Here is a 17,453-nt window from a genome sequence, read left to right on the forward strand (position 1 = left end):
GTTATCCTTTGTCTAAGTACACTATGCAGTGAGGTACTTTCAGTCATTGCGTCAGTCTTGAGTTGCAGAGTGGAGTTATACAAATATGTATTAAAAACATAAATACAAAACATACAGGTCATCTTGTCTCTTGAGTTTAACCAAGCAGGTGGTTTTGATCACATTTGCAAATTTAGTTACTGGAATATTTTGTTAAATAAGATGCTTTTACAATCATGACAACGTACATGTGTGGTTTCTAGTTCATATTTCTCTATTGCCACATGAGGGCGTCACTGCACCAGCAATGACTCAAAAAGTTAGATGTCTGTATGCATACTGTTTTGGTTACACATTAATATAGAAGTGTGCGTTTACATAATACCATATGAGCTTGGAAAATAAAGATGTAATAAGAATTAACCCATCAGCAAAAAACAAACAAAAAACAGTAAAAAAAAACAGTTTAACATTGATTCTCACAAAAGCCTGGTTCCTGTCTTTTCTGTTGTTTCATTGATTGATCAACTTTCACATTAAAACATTGTATGTGTTAATGTACAGTAATGTAGAATAGAGTTAGTGTGGCAATAAAATAAAGAACAAAAACAAAAGGAACTTTTCAATTGAAAGCTCAGTAGGTTGTCTTGCTGATCCAATCAACTTTAACCGATGAGCCATGTGGACACTAGGTGGCAGTGTTTTGACATGGATGGTGAGGCTGGTATGAAAGTTGCTTGAGTTCATTATCAGTAAAGTGATTCCAACCGGCACATGTCCACAGGCATTTCCAAACATGAATGGAGGAGTGTTGTAGGCTGCTTGCTGGAGGATCGTTGACCTTTTGAGCCGGGCTGGCTGCGAGCACTTCTGTTAAATTGTCTCCCTTGCCCGTACGGCATGGCCTTGTCGAGCCCAGCATGCATAATATGGGTAAAGCACGAGCATGGGAATGCTACTGATTTGTCAAGCAACCCTTAAACCCTGGCATCTTAAAGTCCTTAACATTACAACCTTGTGTTCCCCCTTATCTGTCAAGACTCTTACAATGTCAGAAACTAAAAACACTGCACTTTTGCATAATTATAATATCCAAGTGCTGGTTCTCCTTTAACTGCTTTGTTTTTCAGTATCACGTGTATTAAGGCCTAAAGGTATAAAGCAAATTATCTGGCCTGGGTAACTGAAATCCCAGAGGACAGGGTACACCCATGGAAGTCATTACAGTGTAGTCAAGAGATTAGCGGTGAGTCTGAAGATATAAAGTGATCAATGTCAAGAAAGACACACAGATTGATTTATATCCTGATGTATTTGGGTTGGTTTTCATTGTTTTGCTGCACTGTGATGTGCCTAAAAAAAAAATCCATGTGAACTTATGGGAGGCCACTGCTCTGCTCTGACCCACTGGCTCCGCCAGGAATTCACTGGCAAGTTACTCAGAGATCGTTCTATTTTTGCTCATTTTAAACTCGGCAGCCAGGGCTGTCCGAGCTTCGGCACATTCCTTTAAATGTGCAGAGATCCACACATCTCCCCGAGTAGTTTGGAAAGGCTGAAAGTCCCAGGGTGTCACTGTTGATTTTTAAAGAACTGGACTTGAAAAGCGTGACACTCATTGGGAGACTGACACCAAGAGAAAGCAAGTAGAGAGTAGAGCCCTAGCACAGAGAATGGGGAATTAAAGTAAAAATGACATAACTTAAACATCACAGGAGTGGAATAAGGTGGCATCTCTTGACACTGCAATCATTTTTGAAACAGTGCTCAATTGAAACAATATAGATCTAGTTCTCAGTATGTTTTGATACAGATGTACAGAACAACAGGACAGAGTAAGAATTAAGTATGAAATAATTGTGTATGAGGTAACGATACATAAACGCATATCTTTCATCTGTTTGTCTGTGAATGAGACTGTTGACAAAACTAAATATAAAGGACAACAAGGATGCCGTTTGTAGTGAGCAATGTTTTATTTATTGAATTTTAATTGCTTTTAAATGTAAAAACACAAAACAGGTCAAGTATATTTCTATTTTAGTTACTCCAGCTGTATCCACGCCATCTTGCCAGGTTTATAGAGTGTCAGGCTTCATCAGAGACCTTAGTTCCACTCAGACTGACCTCCTGTCATTTCTCAGCCACAGACAGTAACAGGCTAGCATGCAACAAAAAACATAATGGTCAGTTACAAACATTACACGTCAAGTTACAGAAAAGGGGATGAGTTAATGTTTTTACTCGTTTGGATAAAGAGAAGTATTCCACACATCTTTAGTTATTCTGGTAACATTGCAAAATAAAATAATTCTAATTTGATTTCCCTCTTCCCCCTGGAAGCATTCAGTCTTTAAACAGAAATGGGTGTATTCTGCTCTCTTACATAGGATGACAATGGTTCAGTCAATCACAGAAGCACAATGTATACAGAATTATCGATGAGGGCAGAATAAGCAATAAGTTTGTGGACCCAATTAACCACCTGAAGACTCATTTGTTGAACACACTGTAGGTATATGCATGTACAGCATAGTTTCAGTTTGTTCTTTGTTTTCAAACAAGAATCCCAATTGACGGGAAAGGCATTTAAATTCATATCAAGATCAGCCCTTTCTGTTGTGCATATACATATTTTGTAAGTCATCGTTTGTTCCCACAAAAGAGCATTGGGTCATTGGTGGGTTTAATTCAATATTTCTAACATGATTTCAACTTATTTCCAAAGTAGATTCATATGTCAGAGGTTCAACATGCTTATGTATTCATTCTCATGCCAGTTATACCTGTAATACACAATTCTATGAATGGTAGAGAGAAAGGCCACCAGTTCTACAATCTCTGTCAGTCTCTCCATTCCCACATGATGTTGTGTATTACTGGCACTTGCCGAGAGAAATACAACCCGCATACAACAAATGCACTGACTGTGAGATCACGGGGTATGTGACACCGCGCATGTAATGTGAATCTCAGCTTTGGCATGAAGAGGCCAATGCATCTTTGGCATTTTGAAAGTGACAAGGCGGCCGACCAAACTGAAATACTTAAAAGTTTGGGTAATTTAAGTGACTTACATTTTCTACAGTATTGTAGCTGCCTAGAAAAAAACAAAAAAATGAAACAATCAGAAAACTATGAACAAAATATCTAACTGCAGGGCCGTGTTGGAATCCCCATTCCCCCAGTAATTCAATTAAATTACAAGCATTGATATGATTACATATACATACATACATACATACATTTCTCTTGTTTTTAATTGAATGCTTTTCATTTTGCTTCCAACATGGTACCAGAGAGCATATGGCAATTAATTTGCACAATACACGCAATATGTAGTACAGTCAAGTAACATTACACGTCTTTTAACAAACAGGCTAAATACAGAGACAATCAAATCAGAAAGAAGATTTAGCAAAAGCCACATTTAGTATTTGGTATTATCATATAGAAAGGATACATTTGGCCACACAGAATCGTTATTTCAAATCTGTGAAGTAGCTCTGTGTTATGGAGAAGTCACAAAGCAGGTTGTACACTGACTCCAATTTGTAAATCTTTGTGTGTATATATTGCCAGCCTACCATTTTATTAGTTTTACCTACGCTTGGAAATCCAGTACTTTACTATATGAAGTAATATTAAATCCCACACAGAACACTCATGACAGGAGTCCAGCCATGTATCTTCCCTGTAAGTCCCCTGTCAATAGGAGGTATGTTCTGTTTTTGATTGAAAAATTTGTAATTCCATCTGTATAAACCAGGAAGGCTAAGAACTGACCTGACATGTATTGAAACCTACACAAGGATACAGTCTCTTGGACCATTGAAGCTCAGAGCTCATTGTTTTAATGAATAATTTGGTTTCCCTCTGCTCTAAAAAAACATGTGCACCTCTATAGTTACATGCCTTTCCAATGGGTGGCTCACTCACTGAGATTACAGTACTATTAGACTCATGAACAGGTCCTTCATAGTGTAGGTTTAGCAGTTCAACAACCCCCTCCTTCCCACTGCTTGGACAAGGCAGAATAAAGATGCTCACAGGCACGGTCTGTCAGAGGTGGGGCGGGGGAACGAAGGTACCAGCTGCTAACAACTGCAGGAACAACATCCTTTAGTTTGCTAGAGATTCCCTTCACCTGCTTTAGGTATAAGAAAACACTTATCCACCAGGACCAATAAAAAGCAGTGTCTATTTCTCTCAAGCACTCCCACCTATGCTTGGCACAGCTATTGTCCAGCCTCTTTGAGACGGATCACCCTGGTGTGGATCTTACCCTCTCATGCAATTCCTTCTACACAGTAAAAAAAACACACTGCCAAAAAGCATCAAACCATTATAATGCCCCAGTCGGAGGTACACAACCTGGCAGCAGGCTGGTATCTCAGTGATTTTATGGACAACTTAAACACAGAAATACATGCTCTCATGAAAAAAAAGCAAGTCAATCCTCTGCTGAATCCCCCGACACAAAACCATCCCAACCAAACGAAAGTGGATGTAGAACTTCAGTCAAGCACATTATAACACACATTTAAAAAACAACTACTAATGAAGTCTCTTCTCCTAATTAAACTCACATTCTACTAGATCACACTGCTGTTGACACAGAGGAAATTATAATTTGCATTGAAGACCTGATACCGTTATATTTTAATGTCAATAAAGGAATAGGGAGTGGTTATATCGCCCCACCCCCCCAAACTCTTCACTTCACTAACACGTCAAGCCATTACATTGTTTTTCTTTAAATGCTTTTATTAAAAAAAGGGAAAAAAGCTTTAGTAAAATCCTCTATGTACAGAAGCAGTTAGGAACAAGTACATGACATTGAAGTAAATTATATTTTAGGTATTTCACTTTAAATCATGTTAATTGATTCTTGAGATAGGGCTAAATGTATATCAATAAAAGGAATGGTAAATAAATAGCACCATTTTTTGGACAACAAAAAAAAAAACATTTTGTTTTTTGGTTTATCATCACATACAGAAAAAAACAAACAAATTATGTCAACGAGCTATTTTTAAAATTGTTTATTCTAGCAGTATTGTCTCTCCTTTTTCTGAACGAGCACAGTTAAAACAAATTCACTATAGACGTCTAATGTATACATGCACTTTGGTTAAAATACTGATAATAAATCTGATTTAATTTATGTTTTTGTTTATTTATTTTTTGGTTGGTTTTTTTGTCTGTTTGGTTGAAACAGAAAAAAACAACAACCAAAATGCAAACAGGTGGTTAATTCACCATTACACAAGTTTCCATAGGCACTTCATTAGCTTAACAAAGCTCAAAAGAGAATCATTGTCAACAAAGCAACACAATTCTATGTACATGTATGTAAAAAGTGTTATAAATAGGTTTTAAACCATAGATACTATATACATCTTCAAATTATAACAGTATTTGTTTTATTATTATTTTTTTCCTCTTGTATCAGTTTCAATTTGTCTACGGACGCTGTGGTACTGATGTCGCGGTGCTTTCGGAGGAGGACTTATTCACGTTTTCTCAAAATAACATAGATTAATCCACTGATTAGTGCCAGGGGGAATGACACCCATGCCAGGTAGTAGGCAAAGCCGTAGCTCGCTTCTGCCGCCACCCATAGCGAGCTTTGCACGGTGTAAATGATCGCCCCACTCATCACAAAGAGACCTGGAAGAAACAAGAGAAACAAATTCAATACAAAATCCCACGTAAGTCCAGAACACAGAGCAACGTCACTCCTCCTAGTCTTGGAGACCATGGTGTCACACTTATCTTATGAAAAGAAAAACCTGTAATGGTAATAAAATAGACCAGAAGGCATCTAGGCAGTAGTTAACAAGAACAAAGGTGGGACAATGTCATGTTAAATACATTGTGAACAGCTGACTTTTATAGTAACTGATGTCCCACTACTATAGGTTATCCTAACACACACACACACGCACATATGAATATATAATATATATATATATATATATATATATATATATATATATATATATATATATATATATATATATATATATATATATATATATATATATACACACACACACACACACACTTCTTAAAGAATACTGATACAGTTAACTCTAAAGAGTGTGTAGTGATCCAATTCATTAACTTCCTCAAGCTTTACTCATCAGATAATCACCAGACAAACTGCCTCAATCTTCCCTTCCCTGGATCTATAGAGTGGCCATATGAGGACAGATGTTATTGCAGCTTCTTGGCGAGTGTCAGAGACCACCCACGGGCCGGTGGCACTGACATTTTCACTTCTGTCGCTTGCTCTGTTCCCCTGTGCCAGCCCGGCTTGAGTGGGAACAGGTTTTTCTAGCATCCCGAAATTGACTATTCATGTGTTTCCCCTCCAGGCACCGCTGATAACAGCGACCGTAAAAAGACAGAGGCGCTGCGAATGCTTGACTTTGAAGCTTGTGGGAGGCAAAGCACAATTGACAGTAATGACTGCTCCTCGGGCACCTACTCACACTTTGCTCACTCCTTATTGCCCACACGAGTGCAGCAAACACAGGACTCAAAGCTTCCTCTGTTTAGTGGGAAGAATCAGTTTTCTGGCTATTTTTGGCCTTGATTCAATTCGCTTCCTAGAGATATTTGTGGAAAAAAGGCTGTGTTTATTTATTTTTTTCAATTCACTGGCAGGAAACTCTGAGTTGATATGCAGCCCTCCTAACAGACAATTGTGCTTTATGGAGCAAGAAAAACTGTGTTATTTTACTGATGAAGACTAATCAATTAGTAAAGAGATCACAATGTTTCTTTTTCCTTTAAATTTGAACCTGCCATCCATGACTACAGCAGGTGTTGAACCTGTTTAACTATAAAACAATACGGCCTTGGGTCCCCTATCCATGCAGCCTGTGTGATTCTTTGCATATTTTGCATCATGACAGTTAAAAAGCCGCACCACAAAGCTAAAAGCTGTTTGAAAGAGTAATTTTACTGCTGGAGCATCAAGTACATTGATGTGTTAAAGCCAGCATAGTCAGGAAGTGATTCTTGTGTTATTTTCTGTTCTCTGTTAAAAACACCACAGCACGGGGCACCAATCATATTATTAACAACTCAATTTCACTTCCTGACTCTTAAATTCAGTTGACATTTGTTTCCCTTTCTGATGAGCTACAGGTATTCAGAGATCATACTTCATCCTTCCCGCTCCATTCTTCTCGTGTGATGATGCCACGGAGAGATTTTCAGAGATCACTCAAATCAAACAACAATGTAATGGATCAACAGTTGGACTCACTTGCGAAGATCTGGAAGATTCCGGTGAGGAAGAACCGTCCGCCTTTTTGGAGGGTGAAGAGCTGGCAGAAGAACAGGAACAAGGACAGGACGCTGAAGATGATGGAGAGGATCATCAGGGCCTGCACCGCCTGGATCCACTCTGAAAGACAAGGGGGGGAACGCCATGATGACAGAGCTACGGTTGGAGAGAGACTCGGGGGAGCTTTGAGTCGGGACGAGGGGCCTTGAGAAGAAACCAGACTCTAGTACAGATCTATACGTTCGGTATTCATGGACCAATAGACGTTGTTCTTGTGCGTTCATCATTCTCAGGAACTGCATGACTTTAAGAAAGAGTCTGCACTGATCTTGTCATTTAACGGTCATCATAACCTTTGAGTTACTAATCAGGGGGCTTCATTTTTTTATTGTTTTTTTGATAAGGATGCATTTACAGCGTGTTCCTCTCTAGAACCAACCAAGCCTGCCCGGCTCCTGTCAATCCTCATATTGGCATTCGGAGATGTTTTATGTGCCTGTATTCCTGTAAATACTAATCTGGTCTTTGCTTTCTCTTAATGGAAGGAACATCAATATCACAGAGGAGGAAAAGTTCATTCTATGACTGGAAACAATGATGTTTTTTCCACGATAATGGGTGTTCTGTATCTAAAAGGAAAAGCACTCACGTTCATACGACACCAGGGAAGAGGAATCAAAAATATCGATCTTCCAGCTGAGTCTGCTTTTTAGCTCTGAGATGAATTCGTTCTCAAATGACTATGCTGACTAAATAGTTGTACAGTAAAGAGGGAAAGGACCAGTACTAAACCTCTGATTAGTATTTCATTATTTATTTTAAAAAATGACAAGCCTAGAATTCACAGCAATGGATTCATATTAAACAGTTAATCTCCTTTTATATTAACTAATTTCTTTAATGGACATATTTGAACATATTTATCTGGGTCACTGTTGTTTAAGTTGAAACTAATAATATGACTACAACACAGGAAACACAGATCTATCACTGCTCACATCTAGTGGTTAATCCAGTGAAAACTACATTCCTGACAACAGTTGATTGATAAAGAATTGCCTGTTGTGAGGTACCTTTCAACACAGAATCTCAAATCTGCTTTCCTTGTTTAATTGTTCCATAACCCGAAACATTTTCCATGTTTATTATCGTACAATATAGCCATCCTTCAGGGTTTTACAATAGGGAATGTGTTTATTACTGCAGTTAAAATATACATGCTTCAAAAGGGCACAGCTGAGAATTCCTGTTATATATAGTAACAGGAAAACTAGTTGCCTTATGCACTCCAGTTATAGACCCGAAAGCACACCTGACATGGTGCAGTTTTTATTTTTTTTACATAATCCTGTTTTCAGCACTGAGAAGCAGACAGGTGTGTTTGCAGTCCAGAGCTCTCCTTTGATCTCTCCGCCATGTGCTGCTCTGTTAGTAAGTTATTTTGTCTTTACAACCACATAATGCAAATGCACGCCTGCAAGGTGAAGACTGTCTCTCCCAGCATCCAGCATCAGACTCATTTGGAAGTCTTATTTGTTTCTGGATGTGGATGCAAAGGCAACCTTTGAGAATGCAAATCACCCTTTTAAAATTATATTTAAAAAAGGGGTGATGCAGTTTGAAGTGACACAGCAGCTACAGACTTGTCCCTAGGGGGTGCACCTCTGTTAATAGCTGAAGTTTGCAGATGTTATCGAAAAGTGGCCTCACAATCTATGCAGTGCATCTATTTCTTGCAAGGGGGTCATGCCATCCGTGCCACCTTTGTGATGCTCGGGTTTCCTCAGAGAACTCATAATCTCACTGGGCAATTTCGGCCAATCTCTCTTCTCATGTTTAGCTGTGTCTGCAATACTATTTTAGCTCAGACTTCGTGCCGTAGCCCTGCTGCAGCTCTGTACAGATTCACAAGACTAAATCCACATGATCATTGAGAGGCAGTAGTTTGAGAGGTTCAATAGACATAATATTGATGCAAATACTGTTTTACTGTCTAAGTAATACAAAGAAATGTGCAATGCTGATGCAACACTGCAATAGGCATTAAAACTTAGCTGTACCCAAGCTAAACAAAATAGCTCAGGAAATGCCCACCAATACAGTTCTGTCAAGGGAGTGGTAAAGCACTGAATGACTAACTGTCATTACTTTCACTTGTTATAAAATACCTTCACTCTTACTTCCTCGGTTATTTCTGCTCTTTCATCATATACATCATTTCTTCTTAAAAGCCTCGCCTTTAAACACCTGCTGATTGTTGGGCAGCATCCAAAGTAGTTTTAGAAGACCAGACACCCGCTGTCTGCACCACACACAGATTTTATTTTTTTCCCCATTGTATGCCAATAAGGCTGAGCAGGATCACAGAGACATTTAGGGCCACGCAGTGTAAACATGCGTTTGCAGTTTTAGCGTTCTCTGAATTCAGCCTCTGTGGTGAGGATGGACACATTCTATTTGACTGATCCAAGGGGGGCATTTTAAACAATACCCTAAAAAAGACTCTGGTACAAGGCTTGCTTTATAATCTTGTTACCTCTAAAGCACTCACTCGGGTAGCATTTTAAGTTCACTGAAGATCGATTCTCTTCCTCTTTCTACTTTGTGAAACAACAACTAAAAGAAGTACTTTATCTAATTCAATTTGTAAAGAAAGGGTAATCCGATTTCTCTTTTGATATCAAGGTGCTCCGTCTGCAGGCATCAACCTCAGCTTTTTAGGAGCATCCTGAATCGGCTGCTCGATCCTAACTCAATCTCCAGAACCGCAGGAGACCCGATCCCAGTCGGCAGCCTTGTAGCTGCACAACAGCAGCCGTAGGGGAGATCTGTGCGAGACCATCTCAGTGATCTATTCTAAATCAATCACCTAACCGTCTGACCCCGTATATAGTTATAGATGTGATTCAGTTTGAATTTTCACTGCCTCTTTCTTCATGTGAATGTCATGGTACTTTCCTGACGAGAATAAAACGTAAATATGATTCGAGCAAAGACAGGGATGCAAAGAGACCAAGATAAACAAATAAAAAAAAACAGTTTAGTTATGTAAGAGTTAGTTATGAAATATGGGTAAAGATCCCTAATATAAAATGAAATATTAGTCACTTTCTTCTTGCCTGAGCAAGTACAGAAGTTCCTCACACGGGGAATCCCATTTCTATGGATGTGTGTGACATCACACAGTTTTGCAGGCAGTCGTTGTGGTAGCCTGGCTGACTCAGATTGCATGTCAGCGCTTCCCCACACTTCCCATATCTGAAACGGTGGCCAGCACTACCTTCATCCAGTCCGACGTGGCTGTCACACAATAACAATGGCACTATTTATTGCATCCTATTCAGCCACGGCCTCCTTCCCTTCTCTATTTTCGAACTTCTCCTGACAGCTACTCATGATCAGACAATAGCACATCCTGTGGTAGGATTACTCTTCTCTGGGAGGGCCCGAATACGGAGCATGTTCCTCTTTTTGTTTTTGCTCATAGAAAACCTCTACCACTTGTAAGAGCCCAGTCATGCATTGTGTGTAGTTCACCGCTTGTTCTTTTCTTTGACACATAAATCCAAACTGTTGTTGATGATAGGCAAGCTTAAAAATACACATTAGCGCTTTCAGAAAGAGAAGAGAACTACTTAGTCATAGACGCTAATCACTGCTCTGAGTTATTTACTTCATCACGGATTAGGGGCTATAAATTGCTGGTCTGAACTATTTTCCAAAGTGTTTCCAGCACACACTGGGCTGTACTGACAGAAATCAGTGCAACCGCAGAAGCCACCTTTCTGCAAAACGGAAGCATTACAGATTCCCAGAGGTCAGCGGTCCATTGCGGTCTCCAGCTGAACCATTCAGTCAGTCATGACAAGTGTGAATATCGTCAATGCGGTCTTATTGACAGTTTGATATCAAAATCGAAGGGTGGCAGATTTCTGAAAGGCCTGTACACAGATTGATACATGGCAATTACAGCTGACATTGAGAATGTTATCTCCCTCACTCATTCACATTATTGGTGATAACAGACGCAGGGTGTGAATTTAGCAATGCATAGCTAGCAAATAACTACAGGATGTTGGCCATGATGTCAGAGACTCAAACACCCAGCCTGAGAAACAGTTCACTGTGGTTGGCGTGGGTAGCTGTGAAACATAGCAGACTCTGAGCCGTTGCTGGGGAAAAGCAATTATTCCCTAATTAATCTGAAACACTAGTTAAAGGAGAGACGTATGGCTAAATGCTCATCCTTTGACGCACGCTGGCAGGCGTTTGTGTCCAATTCCCCGCTGCTGCTGCTCTCATTTTATTAATAACTAGAAGGTCTCTACAATCTGATACCTGGGTGTGCCCGAGATAGAGGCACAGCATGTTCTCTGAAGTGATACGAGGTCTTCCTCTCTCTTTAGAATAGACAGCTCACCCAGGCTGGCCAAAACATGCTTTAAATAGCCCACACACTCCCATCACAGGTTGCAACACGGGGAGCTGAATATGGAAATACCACCAGGACTATTTATATGAGGTGGAGTCCTCATCACCAAGTGTACGCCATTTTCCAGCACACACCCCTAGATGGCAGCGAAGAGTCACGTTTCTGAGCAGACACACCCACTCTTGCACAGTGGAGACAGAATGGGACAGGACAGGGCGTAATGCTGCTCACCAGGGGGTTACAGACAGAGACCCCTCGCTGGCCCACTATGCAGGGAACCCAGTTCAGCGCTGGAAACTAAGCTGTGAATACCTTCTTCACTTCCACTCGGCAAATTCAGCAAGAGTATTAGTATTAAGCAAGCAAATATACCTACAGATCTAGTACAAATGCAATCGTCAGAAGTTCATCCAATCCAAATAGGTCATAACATGAGGGTACATAACACGTCTGCCCAACAAAAACATAGCAAATAGTGGATAATAGAAAATGTGTTGGGTTTTTTTAAAACTAGTCAGCACACTTTTTTTTATTATTATTCCAGGAAAATAACTGGATTTACCTCCTGTGTGAGCCGAATCACAGTGACTGGCTCCATTGGCTGAAGTGCAGTTTATCCAGAGATCTGAGGTGGTGCTTCCATGGACTACCCAGGCCTGCAGGACGACACAAAGGACAGATTTACTCTCTGAGTCACAACCCAGTTAAAAGGATAAGAACAAAATGCAAAAGACAATGGGTCTAATTCCTCTGAATAATACAATACTGTGGAGTATCTGTGGCTAGTATTCTCAGAATTCACACTCATATTCTGAGAGGAGTTCGTAATTATTTGAATGCAGTGAAATATTTCTAAAACATAGCCCAACATGACCTAGATGGTGCATTGTAGAGTGGTATAGCCCTGCATCTTTTTCAATGAAAAAGAATAGGAGCACTGCTTGTAAAGAAAATGTTTTATGTATAAATGTCCTTAACAGCAACACGTGATACTACAGATAGATTGTAACTTAAGCGTTTTAACTATATATTAAAAATACATACATAGTAATAAAAACTACCCAACATAACTTGAAAGTAATGTAGTTTTCAGTATTAAACAATGGATTGGTTTGATTCTATCTTAATTACAAAACCACCACCAACAATAACAACAACAACAATAATAATAAATCAATAATAATAATAATAATAATAATAATAATAATAATAATAATAATAATAATACTCACGCTAACGATAGTTGATACGAACAACAGCACCAACGCAGCAATATGCAACAGGATGATTCCCAGCAGAAGAAGCAGCATTTTTCAGATAGATCTACACAAAATAAAGAAGCAGAAAGTAAGCTGAGAGCCCAACAAGCCGTTTTATAAAGGTGCGTCTGTGTAGTTGCGGAATAGTGCTACAAGTGTGGCGGTAGAAAGGGTGTGTCGTTAAACTGCTGCAGTTACCGCATTCCGACGCCAGGGGGTGCAGTTCGCTAGCCCTGCCAACATCAATGACGGTTTTAGGTTTATTTAGGTTTAGAGGGGTGAGGGGGGTGGGGGGGTCGGACTCCACAATAAACTTTCTGTAGTAATTGGGAACGCATGGATTAATTTTCCTATATATAAATGTGAAAGGTGTATTAAAATGTACTCTATATAACCAGATTTAATCATCCAAGCTTAATAATTCAAAGCGCTTTATTTCACGTTACAATTACTTCCAAAGTGTTCAGTATGTTAGTTAGTCGTTAGAAAAGCAATACTGCCTGCAAATGCGTGGAGAACTGGTGTATTTAAAACTATATTTAATATCGCTGTCTAGCTTTCTCCGAGTCTGATTGTGGTTGAATGTTTTTAGTGTGTCACTTTCTGGATCCATAGCAGCTCTGTTTTCAGCAGAGCAGACCGTTACTCAATTACAAAGCCCCCATTCAGCCAATTCAGCAATAAACATGCCCCAGTCCAGTGCGTTTGGTATGGGAAAAATCTCTACAGAAAATAAATCATAGCCTGTCCCATCAGAGACGCTAGTTTAAACATTAAAAGGTTAAATGAATTCAATACGCGAATCAATTAAATACATGTTTAAGCAAAGTTTAGTGGTTCCTAAGTGTAAGCTATAGGCGAAAATATAAAATGTGTCAAGCGTTTCTCAAATACTTGCGATATACTGTATATACTGCAGTGATTATTGTAAATACTATCATATTGGATATATAAATACCAGAATAAATTGGTAGCACCGAAATCATATCTTAAATACATAAATCTATGAGTCTTTTCAATACGCAGGCTTTTTCGCCATAGATCAGTAAAAAAACGAATCAAATCAAATACACAAGATCTGCTGCATAATCCTGAGAGGACCCAACCCTGGTGGCTATTTGATCCCCCGAGTGAAGGTTTCCGCATGTTCCATAATGAGAAAAATAAATCAAATAATAGCATGGCGTTATAATATAATACTTGGAGCATAATTAGAATATCCAACTTACTTGGAGCAGAATGCACTGAGAAAATATCCTCTCCGATTAAACAGATAAGCAGAAGAACAGAAACCCTCCAGAAAAGTCCCACAGCAGCTCTACAGCACAAACTTCTCCCGAGTATTTTGGTGCCAGAGGTACCGCCGCAGTTATAAAGTTTCTCCTGCTGGGAGAACAACGCCCTCGGTGCGTCTCTACGTCAGGGCGCGTCCGGGCCGGACAGCTCCATCCCCAACGCATCCAAGACGCGTAATTACGCACGGAAACCGCTTGGACACAGTTACTCACAGACCGCGTCTCTCCACACATTTCTGCATGTTTTCTATTTGTTTGGTTCGCATGGATACCAATAGACAGTGGGTGAACTTTTCTCCAGATAAGATAATATTTCCGATTCCACCATTTATCAAAATCTGTGGCTTGTGGGTAATAATACAGCAGAGGAATAACGGGATACTGTAAATAATGGTATTTCTGTATGCTCAGGCGGTATGTATGATAAGTGAAACGATGCTTCAAAACAAGAAAAGCAGTGATGCAAGCAGTGATACATATTTATTGTTAACCTTCTCATACCTGGTGCAGTGGGTGTCTTGTAATTTAGATTGCATGACTAATTTGTATGTTATGGAATAAGTAGGCTATATATTTAATAATCAAGTCCACATATACCTAAGCGTAATTATATCATATCATCCTAATCGTGTGTGTGTTTTTTTCCCATGCGATTTTGCTTAATTAAATTCGATAAAATCTTTTCTACAGAACACCTTCCAGCTGGTTTAAAAAATAGACATTTTCTATCTTGCTACTGGTAACCTATGTGTTCAGCGCCATCTATACAATAATGCAAATCCGTTCTCTGATCTGTTCTGTATTAATATACATTGATTTGTCATATCCTGAAAATCAAGTGTCGCATTTGATCATTTGACAGTAAACCCAAGACTCAAGTGACTAAACACTGGTGCTGATGTTGTGGCCACTAGGCGTGTGACAGCTGCCTGATTTCTAACGCCCCTGTTTTCTCTGTCCCTCGGTTGTCCAGGGGATGGGCACACAAACACGCAGGCGTGATCGCCCTTGATGTGCGTGAGTCACAGCGTGTGAGTGTGTGGAGGGGGATGCCCAGTCAGTCCCTGGGTAAGGCCCCTGGTATGCGCACTATGCCGTTTGTTGACGAAACACTTATTTGGTCACAAGTTAAGAGGAAGGATATCTTATAAATGAAGGGTGTGTGGATTGGGCGTGTGTGTGTGTGTGTGTGTGTGTGTGTGTTCTGTGTGTGTGTGTCTGTGTCTGTGTGTGTGTGTGTGTGTCTGTGTGTGTTCTGTGTGTGTGTGTGTGTGTGTGTGTCTGTGTGTGTTCTGTGTGTGTGTGTGTGTGTGTGTGTCTGTGTGTGTTCTGTGTGTGTGTGTGTCTGTGTGTGTTCTGTGTGTGTGTGTGTCTGTGTCTGTGTGTGTGTGTGTGTGTGTGTGTGTGTCTGTGTGTGTTCTGTGTGTGTGTGTGTGTGTGTGTGTCTGTGTGTGTTCTGTGTGTGTGTGTGTCTGTGTCTGTGTGTGTGTGTGTGTGTCTGTGTGTCTGTGTGTGTGTGAGTCTGTGTCTGTGTCTGTGAGTCTGTGTCTGTGTGTGTGTGTCTGTGTTTGTGTGTGTGTGTGTGTGTGTGTCTGTGTGAGTGTGTGTGTGTGTCTGTGTGTCTGTGTGTGTGTGTGTGTGTGTGTGTGTGTCTGTGTGTCTGTGTGTGTGTGTGTCTGTGTGCCCCGTGGATGTCGATGTCCAATTTTGTTCACACGTGGCTCATACAAGGTACATTTTTTAGTTTTGTTTTGTACAGAAAATATGTAAGTATTGATGTGAAATGTCACGAAATGAACAACTAATATGTTGTAACTCTTGTACTATAGGAGATAAATGTAATACCGTGGTTATAACCACACTGAAACACAGTGATTTATGTCAGACCACTGGCCACAAAGTTTAAATGTGGGGCAACATCCCACAGGACAAAATTACACAGTGTGAAATGTACATGGACAAAATAGAAGATAAATAAATAATATATATTAGCAAAGGCCCACATTACATACCTAGTCATTATAGAAAGTTTTTAAATTAAATAACAGACTGCAGGTGTATCACTGTTCCAACTTAAAACTAACTGAAAGTAAATTTACTTGGAGTGTATCTTTTTACACTTAAGCAATATGTTTATTAAAAGTTGATGATTATATATATACACAGTGCCTATTGAAAGTCTACACCCCCTTCAACTTTTTTCAGTTTGTTGTGTCAGTGCCTCAGAGTTTCAAGAATTTAAATGATGCTTTTATTTCCATTCATCACCATACTCCACACTGTTACGGGGAAAATAGATTTATTGTGAAAAATATGAATATATTAAATATATAAAACTGAAATATCATAATTTGATAATTCCCCCCCTCAGTAAATACTTGGTGGAAGCACCTTTGGCAGCAATTACAGCTGTGAGTCTGCAGAATCTCCTCAGTGTTTTTTGCATACTTCACATGGAATTCAAGATGGGCTTTTCTGAGTACCATACAGGCCAGATTTGTGGAGACCTGGAACATTGTTCTCAGATGTACACTTTCACAAGTCTTGTGCATAAAAGCCTATATCTCTTGAAAATGTACCATTGACTTCTTCATAGCCTCTCTGATCAGTTTCTTTTCTCTCGGTCGTCCAGTTTGGAGGGACGGACTGTTCTAGGCATGGTCTTGGTGGTGTCATACACCTTCCACTTCTTAGTAATCACATTGACTGTGCTCCAAGGGATATTCAAGGCCTTTGATATTGCTTTATATCCATCCCCTGATCTGTGCCTTTCACCGGTTTTTTCTCAGAGTTCTTTTGAAAGCTCCTTGGTGCTCAAGGCTGAGTCTTTGCTTTGAAACCCAGCAGTGGGAACATACAGGAAATACTAGATTTATCCTGAAATCATGTGAATCACTACAGTTTAACACAGGTGGAGGCCTTTTTTTAATAGACTTTCTACAAATTTCTACAAAATTATGACAATTGTGTCACTATTTATGGACCTAACTGTATATATATGTATATATATTCTCTGGTAGATGCTTCCGCCTGCTTCTCCCAGTATGACGTGCAGTATCTCACATAGTGTACACATGGCTGGTCACAATAAAGAGTTCCCTTTCTCATTATATTACACACTGTACAATTCTCTACCAGTGTCAGAAAACAGATTTTGCCAGTTCTCATAATATTAACCTTCTTCA

At 39.6% G+C, this 17,453-nt stretch overlaps 1 protein-coding gene across 1 annotated transcript; it reads right to left on the reverse strand.

The window, feature by feature from the left end:
- Positions 1-1,936: 1,936 nt before the first annotated feature.
- On the reverse strand, positions 1,937-14,345 carry pmp22b (peripheral myelin protein 22b). Its single transcript, XM_066704381.1, has 5 exons — positions 14,203-14,345; positions 12,947-13,037; positions 12,277-12,370; positions 7,262-7,402; positions 1,937-5,652 (listed from the first exon to the last, which is right to left on the reverse strand). The coding sequence occupies exons 2-5, from the start codon at positions 13,022-13,024 to the stop codon at positions 5,492-5,494; spliced, it is 474 nt and encodes a 157-aa protein (XP_066560478.1). The 5' UTR covers positions 13,025-13,037; positions 14,203-14,345; the 3' UTR covers positions 1,937-5,491.
- Between the last annotated feature and the right edge of the window lie 3,108 nt (positions 14,346-17,453).

Source organism: Amia ocellicauda, chromosome 5 (genome assembly GCF_036373705.1).
Source record: "Amia ocellicauda isolate fAmiCal2 chromosome 5, fAmiCal2.hap1, whole genome shotgun sequence".
NCBI lineage: Eukaryota > Metazoa > Chordata > Actinopteri > Amiiformes > Amiidae > Amia > Amia ocellicauda.